General features: G+C 31.4%; 1 protein-coding gene across 3 annotated transcripts in view; it reads left to right on the plus strand.

Moving 5' to 3' along the window:
* Positions 1-19,729, plus strand: part of chm (lysine acetyltransferase chameau) — a 497,822-nt gene that overhangs the window by 60,789 nt on the left and 417,304 nt on the right. The window contains exon 9 of one of the 3 annotated variants that reach the window (XM_075367910.1): positions 8,844-8,968. The exons of the other annotated variants lie outside the window; for them this stretch is intronic. Within the exon in view, the coding sequence (XP_075224025.1) occupies positions 8,844-8,924 (81 nt within the window). The 3' untranslated portion in view covers positions 8,925-8,968. Of the gene's footprint in view, positions 1-8,843; positions 8,969-19,729 lie in introns of those variants that run through there. 3 annotated transcript variants of the gene reach the window in all.

The raw sequence follows: 19,729 nt of genomic DNA on the forward strand, positions 1-19,729 counted from the left end.
TATAATTATTTATCTTTAAAGATAACTATTGAGACCTTCATACTGATATGACGGATAACATTAACTTTATTTTACCTTCTGACGATCAATTTTTATTTTTATAAAATTCAATTTAGTATAATTAATGATAATTGAAGTAAATAATTATAATTTATTACAAATCATTGTTCCTTGGGATGGATCAATAATCCGAAAGCGCTCGAATATTACTATTAAAGGTTGTTGATAAGTGGAAACTATTATATAAATAATTTAAATATTAATACCAACAGGCCATGCTTAATAAAATTCTTAGTACTTTTCATTTTAATTCAAAATTTGTTACAGTCAGATGTTAATAATTTATTAATAAATCAATATATTTAAATTAAAAAAAAAAGTTAAAAAAAAAATATATGTATCTGAAGTGGATTCGAACCGATGTGTGCACGGTTACAGATCCGACGCGATCACACTTACACCACATATCTACTTGATCGACGTGAAACAAAATTAATATATAAATTAACATGAAATGCTAAGGAAATTTTTAGGACCATTCTTCTTGAATATTGCATGTTAGTATTTTCGTGATTTTTGTATTTATGCATTTGTTTGTCTACTTATAATAAATATCGTTACAAAATTTATTAACCTTCTGTTTCGTTATTGTTTTCATTTTGTTGATGGTTACATCATAATAATAAAAAAAACAACATAGTATTAGATAGATATACACATTTATTTAAAGAATAATAAAGGGACTTTTACTCTAGCCTAATATTTCAGGTAGCACTGTTGAATCAATAATTGTATAAATATTACAATTATTGTAATATTGTTAATAAAAACTAATATTTCAGCAGTTGTGTAACTGTCCACTTTATTAAAGAATTGGGGGATCGTATCTCACTTTCAAATGAAATAAGTTTAAATGAAGTGCATCAAAAAATGTGTATATGTAATTTAATAGGCGTACAAGGAAGTCGTGTGGTGTCTATATCATATTTTTATTTTTCTTTCCATATGGATAGGCCGACAACAAAAATGCTGCTCGCATTGAAAAATTCGTTAGTAAGAAACGCTGTAAGAAATCTACCTTTAACAAAAATAAGAAAAAAAATAAACAGAAAGGGTATAAATAAATTGCTGTAGAGTTTGGGCTAAGAGTATCTAATATTGTGGGGAGGGGGTTAATATGGGAGGGCATTATTTGTATTATATTTTAAGAACTTTTCAAACGATTTTATTGATTTTTAGCATGAAAATTACTTTGAATGTTAGATTGACATTTAATATACCATTCACATTCAAATCGATACAGACCACACATACGTTTCGTAAAGAGTAAGGTTTGAACATACATTAAAGAAAAACTTACGATCTAAAGATGTTACGGTCTTCAAAAATGAAACGTCCCTTTTTGAAATCTGTTAAAAAAAATAAGAGTGAACTTTTATCATTTGACCTGTTTTACCACGTCGGGATGAAAATAACGATTGTTATAGTATTTTTAACTACTAAAACTGTACAACTCCTCGTAGAAAAATGAGGTACATGATCTTTTAAATCTTAAGTGACGTACTTAAACAATAATTATGACATCATTTCACTGAAAGGAAATCTTTTTTGTTCTGTAAATTTAGTGTGCCCTATTGTATGTCAAATATGACCAAAAAATGGAAAAATCGGATAATTTTTTTTTTTATCAAGCGAGCCTTATTTTAACGACCTTTTGGTATTTCGTCCATTGTTTATCTTAGTGTTTGTAACGATTTCAGAAAATGATGACTAATGCACTCTTAACTCATTAATTGAAAGCTAACGATTTAACCATCGATTTGATCAAATTTTGAAGCCCACCTCCAGTATAGGAAATTAAATTTTCTATAAAATTATCAAGTGGAATTTCTGTATCGTTTTTATGGCTATTTTTTTTTTTACAGAAAATGAGAAACCAGTAAAGTACTAAAGTTAGAATATTAGTTAACTCGACTAATATTCTAACTATTTAGTCGACTAAGTAGTTAACTATCTAGTAAGACCAGGGCCGGCCAGAGACCATTTCCCGCCATAGCTCCTGGTCCTCCACCATTCGAATCGTGATTCTGCAGTGGCCTCTTCAATTTGGTCTAGCCATCTTGTCGACGGCTTCTGCCTGACCTACCGCTCTAGATTTTTCCTTAGCCTGCCTTCTTTAAACTGTGGAACCGTTGGGCCGATGTGAATGTTTCTTTACGATGTTGTTTAATGAAATATTTTATTTTTTTTTTAGCTAGGTATACGTAATTTCATCGTTCGGTGAGCATTTACGCTTTAACCTAATCATGTAGTATTGTCATTTTTTGTGTAATAATATGAATTGCTAACTGATTCACGTTCTATAAGATTTAAATATATTTTTCTTTGAACAAAATTTATACTATACTTTATTTTGGTGTATTTCATTGATCAAAATCGGGTAAACTTTTCTCACCCGATTATGTAACAGCGATTATGTGGAAAATTTTATTGTTTCGCAATAAAATGATGTCAATTTCGCAAGTGATGTCAATTTTCATAACGAATTCTGTATATACTGTTTTATAAATAAAAATAATATTAAAAAAAAACTCTAAAAATGTAATAAAAAAACTTATACTGTATATGATTAAAATTCGTTTGTTACTTACCTAGAATGTGTTTTATTGTAATATTTATGTTTGCGTTTCATAAAATATCATAGCGTAACTATTACTACTACTTTTTCTGTTTGCGTGGAGGTTACGAATAAATGGCAAAACTTAATAGAAATATTTTTTTCAAAATAAAGTTTATATTAAATTAACCTTAGCAACTAACTGAATTGAAATTTAAAATGTCTTCTCATGAAATTTCTACCGGTGTATTTTAAGTAGATTTCATTAGAAAGTTACATATTGTAATGGGTACCATAATTCGACTTTCGGAAAATTTCGACATTTTTTCGCGCTTCACATCCTCCAGACCCCAAAACCACCATCAGTTGAAAAGTTTACTTGTATATATTACTTTCTTGAGACGATAACTGCCGTAATTTTGCGCCAATCACTTTCAAATTGATACATAAAATATAACGGCCCAAAATCTTGGTCGAGTTCGTTAATGGGCAAAATCGGACCATGGGGGTGAAAATGGGGATTGTTTCGAAAAATCAAAATATCGTTAAAACTTTTTTATTAAGTAAAGGATCGAATTAGTTTAAAGTTCCTACTATTGTTTGGATAGGGCCTAAAACTTATCTAAGTAAAATATTTTGATATCACCAACCATTTGCCCAGGGGGGTGGAAAAAATGGGGTTTCGAAGACAAAAAAAAATTATACCTCCCTTAATAGGGACAGTATCGAATCGGTTTAAAGTGGTCGTTAGTCTTCTAAACATTACCTAAAACTTTTGTCTGCAACAGTTTTTGATATGACCAACTCTTACGGCAAGGGATGACCAAAATGCTGCTGGTATTGTTAGATGATGGGGCTTGTATGCTAAACATGTGAAACTTTTTTCACATGCAACTATTGTCGTACTGTGTAAATTTGAAGTTTTTGTTAAGGTGGAAATCTTTTTTATCCCCTATTTAGTACCGGTGAAATCTACCTCCGCCTTCCGGCGTGCCGAAAGGGATTTTTTTTCTTTTACAAAAAGTAAATTCTTGTATTTGCTATTCTAGTGTACACTTATAGAAAAAAAAAAAAATCAAATCTAACTCATTCTCTTTTTGGAGATTTTTTTAAATATAATTTTTAGCCGCAGAATGCATTTAAAAAAATAGTTTTAAGAGATGAAAATGATAACTGAAAATACTTTCTTAGCAGTTTTATATTTTATTTCGAACGGTAAACAAGGGTTCTGTCTTCTTTTTGGTAAAACTGGTTTTACAAAATTTATTTTGATAGAAAATTTTCTTTTTTGTAATTTAATCGCTGACAATAAATTTCAGAAAAAATATTTGAAATAATTTTTGCACGACACTTAGCTGGACTACTATAATACAATCCAATATTGATTGGAAAAAATGAAGAAAAAAAAACAATTTGTTTTTAAATAATGTAGCTTGTGGAAGTTACAGTAATGTAGCTTGTGTCTAGTGACAGTTGTTCCACATGTTCTTGGTCGATGACTTGTATTAGGTTTAAAAAAAAATTGTCAGTACGTGTTCTTGAAGAAGTATTTATTTTACAGCGGCCGCTATAACTGGATTGGATGTATAGTTTTTTTATTAAGCAATTTTTTATTTACTGTATAGTTTGATGTTACCGACTTCCGGAGTTGTACGTGCTTATTCTTTTAATCAGCATTAATTTCGGGTGATTTCATCTCGTTCGAAACTGATTTCCTTAAATAAAAATTCGGATTGCTGTTTTACAGTTAAAAAAAATCCTGTGATGGTCGATTAAGTATACTTTTATTTTTTATTTTCCTAATGTGTAGGTTGCATTCTGTTCAACTAGTTAACAGTAAGCAACCTTCTCCCTCCCACGGTCTAATGAGATGAAAATAATATGTAAGTATGACATGTAAATGAGTTGTAGTCTTGTACAAACTTAGGCCGATCATTCCTGAGACGTACGGTTATTTGAACCCCAACCACCAAAGAATACCGTTATCCTTTATCAGATCCGTATAAAAACAACCAACTTTTACTAGAATTCGAACCTCTTTTTTTTTTGTAAATCTGTTAAGATGGTTTTTATATTATCAGTTAAAACACTATAGAATTCAAATATATATTTAGTGATCTATTAGAAGTAGTTGGAATGGATGTTTAATGTCAGATTTAAAAAGAAAAATAAATAAATATGTATTAAAAAGGTAATTCACTCTAATAATATTAGATTCGATTGATTAATTTATTTTCAAATTGAAATCTTCAAATTAAACCTTTTTCTTGGATATTTTTTTGTTTTGAGAAGAATTAATGGCATATTTCAAATTTTCCACAAAGTTTGGAGTTATGTAGGTAGATGTGACTTGTCTAAATATTGTAGTTCTGTGCACCTCTACTAACTTGTTTGTTGTATTTCTTGCCATAATTATGAACTTATGAAATTTTTAAGTCTGTCTGCCTACGTTGATTATTGCTTTGTTAATAAATAATTAACGAATTCTCATTAATATTAGGTTTCTCAAAGATAGAGAATAATTAAAGTCTGAAGTACATACCAATAAGTGTTTAATAACAATAAATGGGCCCTTTTAACGGATTTATTTTGAGGGGATGGAAATAACAATATTTTTAATTGGAGTTACACTTAATCTAAATGTCAACTATTTAAATCGGATCGTTCACCGGTGTAACGTTTCGTAAGGATATTAAATATTTTTATTTTAGTATTTAAAGAATAAAAAAATATAGGTAAATATGAAGTAGAGAACTTAAGGCTTATTTAATAAGGCTTATTAAAGTTTGAAGTAATTTTCTAAAATATTGATTAGATTAGTAATACATTAAAATCTGGTAACGGTGAATAATTAGCGGATTTTTTTTGCTTATGTTGTAGTCATTATGTCAATAATGATTTTTAATTGTTCATCGAGGATTATTACGAGACCAGTGACATTTTTAATCAGACTCATCTGAAATTATAAATCTTCTGAATTTAGGTCTCAGGGCCGCCTACAAAATTGATCTGCGTTGTGAATCGCCCGGATGAAGTTTTTGGACAACGTTTTCCTTATATGGATCCTTTTTTCCCTCTTAATATCCTGTGAGGCGGTATTTTGAACGTTTTACCGGGATTTATCGATACCGATAATGTTATTAAGAATCTACTTCGGCGCTTGCAACTTTTTTTTTATCCGATGTCATACTTTTCGATTTTTGTTTTCTCGATGAGTCTGAGGAACCCCATTTACACAGGTTCCGCAAAATGTTAATGAGTGCGTATGTGTGCCTGCGCCCTACTGACTAAACTTCATATCTCACCGATCCTCCCCTCTTCGGGGTCGGATAAACGGTTAAGCATCACTCAGCCTCAGGAAGTTGCTTTGAGCGCATCATCAACGTCGCCCATCCGCATACTTTTCGATTTGTCACTGCATTTCTTTTACTGACCCGATTTAAAAAATCAACGTGTTTAATTAAGTAACGAAATAAACGTGTTTTATCAACGGTGGCTAAGTCTACCCTACTCTTTCCTAATTAGTTTACAAAAAAAACTATTGTCTTACGATCATTTTTCTCATTATGAAACCATAAAGCGACAGTTTTTACGTATTCGTTAGTAGAATAAAAGTATGTATCGTAGCGTAACAAAATTTCAATATTTATACCTAGTGACAAATTAATACTGTGCGTTACAAAAAGTAGTAATTATTGCTAAATTAATTAATATTTTCCTTTTGTTTTTCTAATTCCTATTATACGATATTTTTCTGGAAAATTATTATTTTAAGATGAAAAAACAAATTCATGCAATATTACTTCCTTAGTTTACAAAGCAGACTTACTGTAGAAACAACATTGCGCAATTTTTCTTTTAAATATGAAAAATTAATTTTTTTTAAATTTTTAGCATGAAAAAATGCCGATAATGAATTGCATGATTTTCCTGGCTACGTCGGTATAAAATAATTTTTACCGAAAAACAATAACTAAAATTGTGAATTCTAGTTTTTCTCATTTTTATGTAAAAATATTTATTCCAAATTTTGGATGCATAAATAAACTAATACAAAAAATCTGATGTGTACACCATATTACATCCTTGTAATTACATATACACATTTTTTAAAATGAAAAGTACATAACATTTTATTTCATTAATAACTTCTGATATATTTCATTTTTTTTATAAAATCTTTTTTACAAGCAGAGGTTAATAATTAATAAATCAATATATTTAAATTAAAAAAAAAAAAAAAAGATTAAGAAAAAGAAGATGAAGTCACAAATCGATGCGCCTTCTTCGGGTAAGATCCAAATATTTCATTAATTAAAATTTTATTTAGCTATAACTCTGGAACCAATGAAAATAAGTACCACTTTTCATATGTTGTTGGAAAGCTCTCAATGAGGGCTTATTACTGCAGTTAAGAAAAAGTTCAAAAAGTCTATTGCAATCAAAAGGGGAGGTGTACAGTTTTTGTAACATCTAGTTGATGTTACAACAGTCGTTATTCCAAAATTTCAACATTCTACGGCTAATCGTTTTTGAGTTATGCGAGAGACATACGTACGCACTTACATATGTACGTACGTACGTACAGACGTCACGCCGAAACTAGTCAAAATGGATATTTCCGTTGAAATCTGAAAACCGAAATTTTTCGCGATTACAATTAACTTTTTTTTACTTTCTTGTACGACGTACAAGGAAGTAAAGAAAGTTAAACATTTTATTTTATTTTGCTTGTTTTTAAAATTATTATTTGTCAACTCGGATTCCTCAGCGATTTACGTCCAAGTAAACTTGCCGCCTCCTACCTTTCCTCCTATCCTTTACGAGCTACCTCAAAGTAAACCTTCACCTTGTTTTTTTAAAAATCTGTTCTTTATAATCACTTTGACTTTTGTGTCTTACATCTTTTCAACATCGTCCAGCAGGCTTATTCTTTGCGCTTTAATGAATTTTACTGTAACTCTTCTAGTTAGTTTCTTCATCTCCTTATTTGAGAACATCTTTCACTCTACAATCCACCTTTACAGGACTATAAATTCTTTTGATGACTTTCAAAGTCTTCAAATATTCCCATATTTACAGGTGTTGTCGATTGGATCTCTGAACCGTATGGAATAAATGTCTTCAAGAAAGTTTTTTTCTTATGTGTCCGCTTACTATTTGCTCAAAAAATTTTATTGTTGATAAGTTATATTACCGTCCTGTTTCTCTGTTGTTTTTTTTATCTTCCGAGTTATCAAAAATACATCCAAGAACAGGTTCGTACTTCCTTAAGGAAAACCTTCGCTCGTTCTCAGAAAATTGTGGCGTATTAATTATTCGATTTGAACTATGAGGATACCTTAATTCTGGTTACCGACCCATTTTTTCTGATTATTCTTTAGCTGTTTGGGTCCCTCCGAAGGGAGTACACATTAAAAAAAAAATTACTATCTTCGAACTAAGGTATGTTGTATAATATTGTATTTTCACTCCTTTTATTTTAGGTACTTCTTTTCTTAACCGATTAACTGAATAAGATACTTCAATCATTGACTTCTGGTCTTATTAATAATCAATATAGCAGTGTTTAATTCGTGATTTTGTTAATTATGATAAATTATTATTCCAAGTAATGTTTCTTCTTCATTAATTGTACGAGATAAGATTTACAATAATAGATTGTTAAAATTATATATGTTTTTTATTTTATTTATTATATTTTATTTCATGGTTTCGTTTTTATAACCTGAAATAATTAAATATTCAGTTCTTTTGACGCTGCTTGAACGCTGACTTATCTTTATTATATTATATTTTATTATTATTATCGCAGACATTTTAATTATTTCTGAGTCTGACTTGAATTGTTTGTAAAATGTTTAATTGGAGGCGAGACCTGTAACATTTAGCTGATGCCGGGGGCCGTAGTCGGACGAGGGAGCAGGGAGTAAACGATGGAGCAGAACGGAGGGGGTATACGGTTGCCATGGAGGTCCAACAGCCCTGTCTAGACACCCTCCGTTCCTCTTTTATTCTCTGATAATCGTTCCTTTCTTGGTATATTATATATAGATATATTCAGTTTCAACCTAGTTTCGGATGTACATACAAGCCTCCCTTATTAATAATAATTTAACTAATTATTAATTACTTATTAATTTTGTTTTCATCTGACAAAAAAAAAATTCTTTGTTTATTTAAAGTTAGTAAAGTTTTATTTTTGTTTCATTTTATTTAATTTCAGAGATACTCAAAGAAAAAGAGTGTAAGGGGAAGAATATCTCTCTCTCTTTTTTATCTATCTGAGGATCTTCTTTACAATTAAAATCAAACATCCATAAGCGTGTCTACACATATTGAAATTTTTCAGCTGTTGTGAAATTTGGTAATGAAAATTTTATTTTTTTTTATTGAGACTTTGTTTAAAAATCTATAGAGAATTTTATTAAAATATTCAATCCGTTCTTGATATAATACCTGACAGACCGGAAAACTAAGCGTTTCCGGACGTATGGTTGCAGCAACGTGTTTTTATGTAAGGAATCTACTTAAAAAATTAAAGGTAAAATCATATGAAGGTTTATTAGTCTAATTGGACTAATTATTTTCACAAATAATGTGATTTAAATGGGGCTTTGTTGAAAACACTCTAATAATGCAGATAATGCCAATAGTTAACGATATTATGTGTCATTTACCCGTCGACTGCTTAAAAAATAAAATAATTAGATCCGGATGCAGGATCTGAATTAGTAATACCGATTTTGTTTCTTTAATCATGTAAGCTAGATGATTTTTTAAAAGTAAACAAAAATTTTAGGTTGAGCTGCTCAGAGTTATATCCGATTTCTAAATCTTACCGAATTAAATTAAATTTTAAGTGAGTGAAATTAAATTAAGCATTATTTAAATTGGTAGTTCTTATTCCTTAAATTTTTCCAGCATTCGTTTTTTTGACTGGCTATTAAAAAATATTTCTGCGATCGTTTAAAAGTAAAATTTATAGGAAGAATGAATATCTATTTCAACTTAAGTGTTATGATTTGTATTTTACGAGGAAAGGGGTCGTTGATTCCGTGCATGTAAAGGAAGCACGTACGTGCGCGTGTACCGTGACGCACACGGAATTTTTCTTCGGGTCCCCTGTCGTCAGTTTTCTGCTAACTCTTACCGTTCGGATTTTTCATATTTAAATGTTTTTTTTTCTGGGAATTTTGAGCGTTTTGGATATTTATTCAAATATTCTATATTTTAGCGTTTTGTATTAAATCTGAAAAAATGGAAAATAGTATATTTTATCTAAAATAAAATCAAAATTATATGATTGTGTGTTTTATAGAAAGTATTATGTAAAAAGAAGTGTTTTTTCAATAAGCTGTCCGATATGATCTGAGAGTCATCAGATCATCGATCGATTTATTGTTCGATATTTTAGTACTCTGATTCAAAATATATATATATAACGAAATCGAGAATCCGGGGAAAATTTTTTAAGTTGAGGTTTTCGTTAAATAGAGGTTTTTTGGAAAAATTATTGCTGAACTGTATGTATGCACTGAACAATAGAGGAAGTATGTGTTAAATGTTGTCTAAGAATTCTAATTGTTGTGTATGCGTACTGCAGGTAAATGAATAAACGTTTGAACAATAATTTTAGTGCTCTGCGTTAGTTTATAGATTTCGGGAAATTACGCTACTTTAATGTATAGGCAGACTGTAAGTAACTGCAGAACACGTGTTTTAAATCTTTTGTTAGAATTTTATTGTTAATGTTTTATAAGAGAATCTTGGGAATTTTCGCTTTACCAGTTGAATAAAAATAACTTGTCATTCTGAACTGTTGTCAAGAATACTTTGTGTTTGTATACAGACAGGTACAATTTAGGTACGGAAATCAAAAGAATAACTAATTACCTTAAACTCATAGATATGTCCATATGTCCAAAATACTGAATTTAACGTCATTAATTTAAAAACATCTGATGTGGACACCACATGACTTCCTTGTACGCCTATTAAAATACATATACACTTTTTTTTTTTTAAATGAAAAGTACGTAAAATTTTATTTCATTATTAACAAATGATATTTTTTTTTTTTTTATTGAATTATTATATATCGTAAATTTTTTTTACATTCAGGGGTTAATAATTATTAATAAATCAATATATTTAAATTAAAAAAAAAAGTTAAAAAAAAAGGGAAGAAGTCGGACTTGAACCGATGTGCCTTCCCCTTGTAAGATCCAAATATTTCATTAATTAAAATTTTATTTGGCTGTAACTAGGAAACAATGAAAATAAGTACTACTCATAATATGTCGTTGAAAAGCTCTCAATGAGGGCTTATTACTGCAGTTAAGAAAAAGTTCAAAAACCCAAATGTTTTGGATTTTGGGCTTTTTTTGGACACTTTTGGTCCATTCGATTGCAATAAAAATGGGAGGTGCACAAGTAGATGTTACAACAGTCCTAAATCCGAAATTTCACATCCTGCGGTTAATCGTTTTTGAGTTATACGAGATACATACGTACGTGCAGACGTCACGCCGAAACTAGTCAAAATGGATTCAAGGATGATCAAAATGGATATTCCCGTTGAAATCTGAAAACAAACATTTTTCGCGATCACAATACTTCCTTCGCTTCGTACAAGGAAGTGAAAAAGTCATTTCATACTATATTATGTTAATATGCAGTACGTCACCATTTCGTTGCATAGAGGTATGAATACGTCAAATAGAGATAAATTTATATGTAATTTTATTAATGTCACGGTGCAATAAATTTTTTTTGTAAAATCGAGGTTTTCGTAATATCGAAGTTTGACTCTCTCACTCTCTCTCTCTCATATATATATATATATATATATATTATGTGTGTGTGTGTGTGTCTACAATCTAAAAGCAGTTGTCGATAGTTTTAGCACCTCGTAGCGATATGATCGACTCTTATTAGAGTATTTATTGATACTCAAGATTTTTATAGTTTTTACGTAACAATCGAAACAAGATATCAACCGTTGATGGTTTATTCAAATCGAATACTTGATGGAGAAGGATTGTAGATTGCTATTAATAACTCGACTTAATATCAACAACTCTGGATTATAACAATTTGCGTCAACAATTCCTTTGCATTTTATCGAAGTTTTTAATTTTATCGACATAATCTATAATAAATACCAAACTACGCGTAATCTAGTGCTATTTTATAGACTTAGATTAATTTTATTACCGTTAAAATTTAATTTTAGCTCTTTCTCTTGAACGCTAAGTTGTGTTGTACCGTTATAGTCGTTAATCAGAAGTTACGTGTCGATTAAAACGGTTTTGTTATTCTTATGCAAAGTGACTAGATTTATGTAGCTCAGTATCGAAGGGCTGTTCAGCTTTACATATACTTAACCGTGAATAAAATGATTAAACTGTACTGCTGTGTTTTGATAACAGTAAACTCAACCATAAGAAAACCTTAAGAACATGATAGAACTATTTTGTTTTTATCTTAATTCTGCCCTATTCATTCGTTTAAATTTAAAGTTTCAATACCTGGGAACCAAGTCAATGTAGCAATTTAGCTTACACTTGTATACATTTTTTGAAGTAATTATATCTACCTCTGAACATTTTGCTTTATACCACAGCTACGTTTTTTAGCGGATTTCCAAAAAAAAAAAAAAAACTGGAAATCGCTACTGCGCCTGATCATCTCTGTATACATACATATGTATGTATAAGATTTTTTCGTCCGTTTTACCAGACGCAAATCTTAACCGATTTTGACGAAACTTGGTGGGGTGATATAAACCTATTGGGGACCCCCTACTGATACCCCTACTGATTTTCAAGCGAATCGGTTCACAGGAATCTGAGTTAGAGCCAAAAAACGGGGTTATTGGGTACATTTTCAGCTTTTTTCGTTCTAATGTTAAATCATGCACTTCAACTAATGCTTTCACGAAAACTACAGCTCAATTTTAATTACTCATAAAATAATAAGATAAATATTTTAAAATGTGTTGTATAATAAACATTACTTTTAAAAATTATACTAACAATAGTATAAAAAAACGCAAAAAAAGAAATAAAAAATATTTTTGAAAGAGCTTTGGTAAAATGTACTTTCAATAAAACTGTATGTACTGCTATCTAGCGTAGTTGATCTATACTTAAACTAACATTTCCATCGCAGCTTCGCCCGCGCTAATAGGTTCCTTGCGTTTCCCGTTGTGATCATTTTTTAAATTTTAGTCAAGTATTTGGAGGCAGTTGCAGCCAGTCGTATCGTACGTATAGCAGTGGCTATGTTTGAGTCATCCGCCGTACACCGTCGCACCCCTTAAAAAATCAGAATTCATAACAACCCGAAAATCGTTTTTAGATGTTTATCAGAAGAGTGTTTGGAAGTTCAAAGTTACTGAATATCTCGTTTAGTTCAGGTAATGGAGAACATTTGCAGTCATTGTTCAAATTTTTTTTCTTACCTTTCTTCACCCCTTTCAAGGTCGAATTTCAAAAAATCTAGAAATATCTTTTTAGATTCATACGAAGATTACATATATCAAAAATTAAGATGATATCTTCATTTGTTACTGAGAAATTTACAAAAATAGTAAGATTACAGGGTTACCCATTTTAAGTTTTTAAATTCGGACTCAATCAATCTTCATCAAATTTTCACATGCACAACTTCAGATACACTACTATAGCATACCTAAATTTCATTGAAATTGATTCTGTAATTTTGGAGAATTTTCGAGCCACAAAACTTAATGCATAGGCCTTTTTACTCTACGAAAACACCATTTAGATAAATGGTATTTTCGTATTCTTCATACCGAGAAACGTAAAAAAAAAAATCATTTTTATCCCTCCCCACCATTGTCACTAAGCGACCGAAAGTAATTCCATACGTTTCTTTGAAAAGTCTGTAAAAAACAATCGCAATTTCATTTAAAAAGAAAGCTAGTTTTGCAATAATCCAAAGTGTGATCTGGTATGGTGGAAGGGGTTTGTGTCCAAAAGGTCATTTTTGAAGTTTTAATCGTTTTGAACACTTGATACTAACATAACATGAAATACAAAAAAAAAACAAAAAAAAAACACCGAAAGCAATGTTATTTTCAAAAATCATTACAACAGCACACCATTTTTACTTTCTTTACTAAAAGGTTGTATCGTAGTACATGTGAGCTTCTCATATATGAATTCCGTTGGAAAAATATCAAGATTATTTAAAACCGGGAACTAGCTCCGTTACCGTTTATCTGAATCATTCGCTCAAGTTGTCACTGTTCAGAAACTAAATCCGACCAAAAAACCAACAAAGTCCTTTTATTTTTTCTTCTCTTCTGTAATTATCAATAACGATGTTTATCGATTAGCTTTGAATACGGTAATAGATAAATATTATTGTTGTTAACTCAGGAAAATAAATCAGACATATGTTGTGTATGCATCATATGTCATTACTCCCCTTTTTATTAGCTGCAGACTTACAATTTTGTATCTCTTAATTGAGAAAAAGCGTCTTTAATTGAGAAAGGTCTTTAATTAGACCTTTTAGCCATCTGTGTTTGTAATACAGTTACGCCAATAGCATTTACCGATTTGTTTTATGAAATTTTATACTGATTGCTTCTTATTAGACAAAATCATTACGTGTAACTACTTTTATAATAAAATTTTTGTTTCAAATTGGTAGCAGACCGAGTGGGAGGAGGAAACTGTCAGTAGTCGGAAAATCTGCGTTGCCAAGCCATCATTGTTGACTGCTTTTCACTTCTTGTCACCCATTATTTTTTCAGACTGTATCTTAGCGGCTGCTCCAATTCAATTTTTTAAGTCTAATATAACTTTTGTCTCGAAGAATGTTCTGTTATTATTTTACAATAATTTATTAGCATTTTAAGTTGCTTTCGAAAAAACCTAATCGTTTATTAAAAGATAAAAATGTTATGTCGTCGTATGCCTTATTTACAGTAAAAAAAAAATTGGGGGTATAGTGAAGTATTTCCTTGAGAGTCTTGAGTCGGTCGTACCAGTATTTTGGAAATTGTGCTTAAAATCAAGAAATCCTTGTTTACTTTATTCTAGATTTACTTTGTTAATTGAGTTTCGTTGTATGTCAGTTTGTTAAATTCATTACAAAATAATTAACCTCTTCTGTTGACTGAATTACTAGTCGTTATAGGTACAGGGAATTCCATAATTTAAATTAAGACGCTATCTTATGTACGATTAAGCTGCTATTTAAGTACCGAGATAAGACGAGTATCTAGGTTGAAGAGGGTACATTAAATAAGAGCTACTACTTGTTGCAGTAAAATGTATCCCAGGTATTACAGTGATATATCCTACTTGAGGAGTTTTACTGTATTAGATAATAGGAGTATTAGATATTATGTAATATTTATTTTAATTGTTCCGTACAATGATTTTAAAATTCCGAAATTTTATATCCAAACGATATTAACGGAAACTGTTATTTGACTTTTTATTGGCCACACATACACCTTTGTTTTCAAACATAATTCAGTTGTAATGTTTTACGTTAACTAATCGTTCCATTTTCGCTTTGTCATTTACGGTGTACAAGACATCTGTAGGCATATTTTCAAGATTAAACTGTATTTTTTTTTCTCTCAGCTCCCCTGGGCCGGACCGACTTGTTGGTATTACGCCACCCAGGGGAGTGTCTTTATACTCAAATAGGCCTTCTCGCCTACCAGCTATATACTGGCATGGCAGGTCGGCCTACCGGTAGCTCTTTTTGAGAGTAATCTTTTATTTTATATGCCCCTTTCAGACACCACGCCGTATCTGGAGTGTCGTGACGTGGTGTCGAGGTCTTTTCTCTATATGTTGTGTTTTATTATTCTATTATTCCCTAAACTATATCCCCAGGCCCCAGCGGCTCATTGGAACCGACACACCTCGGCATGCCGGCCCTCCCCGCTGAGGCTGTCCTCCCTTCCCTAACCTAAATCAAAAACCCAGTCTCTTTTCGTCGATGTTTTTCTGCGATAAGATCTGTCTGGTGTAACACGCTATTTTCTTCCAGTTGGAATCCCGACTAGTCATAAAAGGTACTATAGCTTCGGGAGTCATCCCGTCGATCGCCATGTCAAATCTGAGGGCGGCCCATCTTTCACATATGAAGAAAGTATGTTCTGTATCGTCGATCTCTTCGCAATACATGCAGATTGTCTCTGTTCTCCTTCCTACTTTATTTAAGTAATTATTAAATGAACCATGCCCGGTGAAAAATTGCGTTAAAAAGTGATCCATCTCGCCAAAACCTCTTCTTATCTAGGTTCGATCTCGGGGATCAGTTGTCTTGTCCAGCGACCCACACCGCTATTAGTCCACCTCTCCTGCCAGGTAGTATTGACTTCATCTTTGGCCTCTTGATCTGCTCTGCCCTTCGATATTTCGACTCTACATCTCGCGATGAGGTCTATCGGCAGTACTCCGGCGAGAACACAAAGGGCTTCATAGGACACTGTCCTATACGCGGCCACCACACCTAGGAGCCCTCTCCTATGCACCCTCGCTAACTTCTTGTTACGCCTGATATCTATAGCGTGACTAAAAAAAAAACTGTATTTTTTACCTGCGTTAACGTAATTGAACGGTTTTTTAAACTTCATTGTATTAATAAGTTCGTTAAAATTAATTTTCAGTTTTTTCCACTTACATATTTTTTATTTTTTCTTCTTTATTTCGCAGAGTTTTCTGATTCTTCAGAACGAATTTTTTTAAATGAAAAAATTATTAAAAATATAAATCAAATTAAAAAATGAAAATTTAATACATAATATATATTTATGAAATGATTTTTAAATTAATCTGATTTCTTTCTTTTCTTTTTTTTTTAAAACAAAAACGTCATTTACGTACGCTGTTTCACCGGAGCAGTTGATATAAACCTATTTATAAAAATCGGTTCGTCCGTTTTATAGTCAAAGCACTTGAATGAATGAACAAATATGCAAACTCAAACGTAACTCTCCTTCAGGAGTAGTTAGGCAACGTATCGAAAATTTTGTTATGTAGCAATAACATGTTTATTATGTTTACTTCAAAAATAAAACTAATATTTTACAATTTTTAAATAAAACAATATGGAATATTTTAAATCAAAATAAAAAAAATAATATTTTTACAAATTCGGGTAGATATAAATAAATAATATTTAAACGTTAAAAAATGACATTTTTTGTGGGTCGTATTGCGACCAAGGATGTCTGTTATTAACTTAATTTATTAAGCTACCCATATTTCGGCAGAAAGGAGTAAATGTGGTGTACAGTGGTAAAAACGTTAAAATATTCCGCGCCAAACGTAAGAGTTTTATATTTATATCTTATTCATTAAACTCTGGGGACTCTCTTCGATTTTTGTGTAGTTATCTGAATTGCGAAAGTCGTGAAGTAATGCAGTATAGAAACAGATAATACTGTTATTAGATGATATATTCAGGAATTATTTTGTTAAAGGAAGTGTGTATTGCTTTATTTCCCCCTTTTTTAAATTCTTTTTGAATTTTTTGAGTCGTAAATTAATAAAAAAAAAACATTACATCCGTTTTTTCTTTTTTTTTTACTTTCTTTACGTTCTAATTGCTGTAAGTTAATAGATTTTCCTCTAGTTATTTCTTTAATAAACAATGAAAAAATAACTACAAAAGGTTAAAATGAAAATTTTACTGAAAAGGGCAAGAAGATTGAAATGGTGTTGGGTTGACGTTGAAACACGTTTTGGAAAGAAGTGATTAATGGTCTTCTGTCAGAAAGATTCTGTGTGATGTAGTAGCAGCAATAGTAGTAGTAGTAGTAGTAGTAGTAGAAGTAGTAGTAGAAGTAGTAGTAGAAGTAGTAGTAGTAGTAGTAGCGACGCTGGAAGTGGCTGTAGAGAAAGAGGAAAACGTAGCCCAACACAAAGCGAGGGATATCGTAAGCACTGAAAAGAGAATGATGAGGCACCATTCATGGAGATATGTGGGTTGTGGAAGCTTATAATTAATATAGATTTAACAACAAAAAAAAAAGAATTTATCAGCTGTATGGTCTGATTAAAGAATATATTTTTCTTATTAAATTAATGAGTAATATTAACTCCATTTAATTAAAGATACATGTAATTTCAAAATGAAGGTCTTTATTTTATTCAATAAAAAAGTATGTTAAACAACTTCATTAAATAAACAATACGTATGTTTTTAAAAAATTTGTGTACGAGCGAATTACGAGTATATACTACTACTTTTAATTATAACAATTTTTTTCCAGCTGATCTCGCGGTCGAGAGCCAAACTAGCAGGCTCTCAGCGTTTGTCAGCTACTTTGACAAACTAGCGCTTAGGAGAACTAGCGCCCTCCTAAGAAATTCGGAGCACTTTCAGTTTCTTGCTGCTTAGGGTAGAAAAAGGTACGAACGAAATACTCATACCGTAACATACAACACAGTACTTTTTTACATACTACCAGATACTGTTTTTTGAAATTCATAACTATTTGGTATTTGATATTCTAGAGTCAAACATCAGTAGCAACGTAGCCTAAAGTGAACGGGCTATAAAACTCGGTTGACTTCAGGGATTGTAGTCCGGCTACTCCATTTCTAGAACACAGACTACCATCTTCTGGGGAAGTTTTAGCATGATAGCGCTGTACCCGGTGAAAAGCAAATCGTTTCATGTCTCGGATTTATGAATAATTGGGCGGATCGAAACATGAAATTGGGTTTTGGAAGAGAAGGTCTGGAAAATGATGTTGTAGAAAACACAATAATCTTCACATAATCTTCTTCTTCTTTGTAGAAAGAGTATGGGAAAGAGTAGATGTGTGGGGAAGAATAAAATGCATTTTAGAGAAAGTCAAGGCCAACCTTGGAACATATTAGAACGTAAAGAAGTTAGTTAGTGTATACTAACAGATGCGAAAAGTTCTCTTCCGAAGTAATCAACAGTTTTATCACGTGTTAAACACATACGCATAACTTTCATCTGAATTTATCTTTATTATTTTTTTCTTAAAATTTACCCGTGTCTTCACTTAATCGATTGTCGGTTATATGTTAACGTTTATATGAACCCCTGACTGACTGATGAAAGCAATCCTGAATTTCATAACGTAAGATGTTTACTATGTTTAAGTAGATCTGAAAATAACAATTACCGTTAGTTAGGCTGTTCCGTTTCTAAAATTCTGGTTAAAAAGCAGTAATATATTTTAAGTATTCTTTCGAATGTGCAAGTGCTTAAAACATTTTTATTGCCGGTAAAGTGAAATTATTATCTAAAGAACTTTGAAAATTTAACATTAGAATATGAAAGTTAAATTAAAAAAAAAAAAACTAGTGTAAATATATGTGTATTATAAAAAAAATAAAAACCTTAACTTAAACCAGTTAAGTCAGTTTGTAACTTTCCGGGTAGTTTGACGTCTGGCCATGGAGGTAATGAATTGTGGTGGCGTTATGAGAGCTACGGACCCTCAGTTGCTGAAAAAAAAAAAAAACTTGGCGACGTTTCAACTCTTTTATAAGTTTATCTGTATCCTTAGTTAGTTTCCTCTTCGCTTCTGAAGAATCGGCTGTTTCTAGACGAGGGTTTTATGTGAACTCTCTGTCTCGTTTGGTTCAAGATTCTGCATGAAATGTTGATCTTTTCTGCAGCAAGGCATTGGGTTACACCCTCACTCCAGGGCTACCAACCTTGGAGAACCGACCCGATGTGGAACCGATATATGTCCTGGGAGAGAGCGGATGCGCAATCTCTGCACTAACTCTATGCCCTTACTCACCGAAGCTTTTAGGACTCCCATGCATCGACATACATTGGCACCTTATTACGTGCTTGCCATCGCGGGGGCATGTGGACAACGGAATGATCTCTATTATACCTGTAATTTCTAATGAGTTACAATATCAGTTCTAATGATGTTGTAAGTCCAAAATCATTTAGTAATAAACATGATCAGCAGGTGACTGAAGAATCCAGTCTTATAGTGATCTGAAGTTGGAAACAGGTAGGGGTCATTGTTATTAACAATCCGAAAAATTTTCGGAGCCCCGTTAGGCAGCTATGTGTATAGTACTTATGTACAGCTGTTACCGTCCTGGA

Source organism: Lycorma delicatula, chromosome 6 (assembly GCF_047948215.1).
Source record: "Lycorma delicatula isolate Av1 chromosome 6, ASM4794821v1, whole genome shotgun sequence".
In the NCBI taxonomy this organism is placed as follows: Eukaryota; Metazoa; Arthropoda; class Insecta; order Hemiptera; family Fulgoridae; genus Lycorma; species Lycorma delicatula.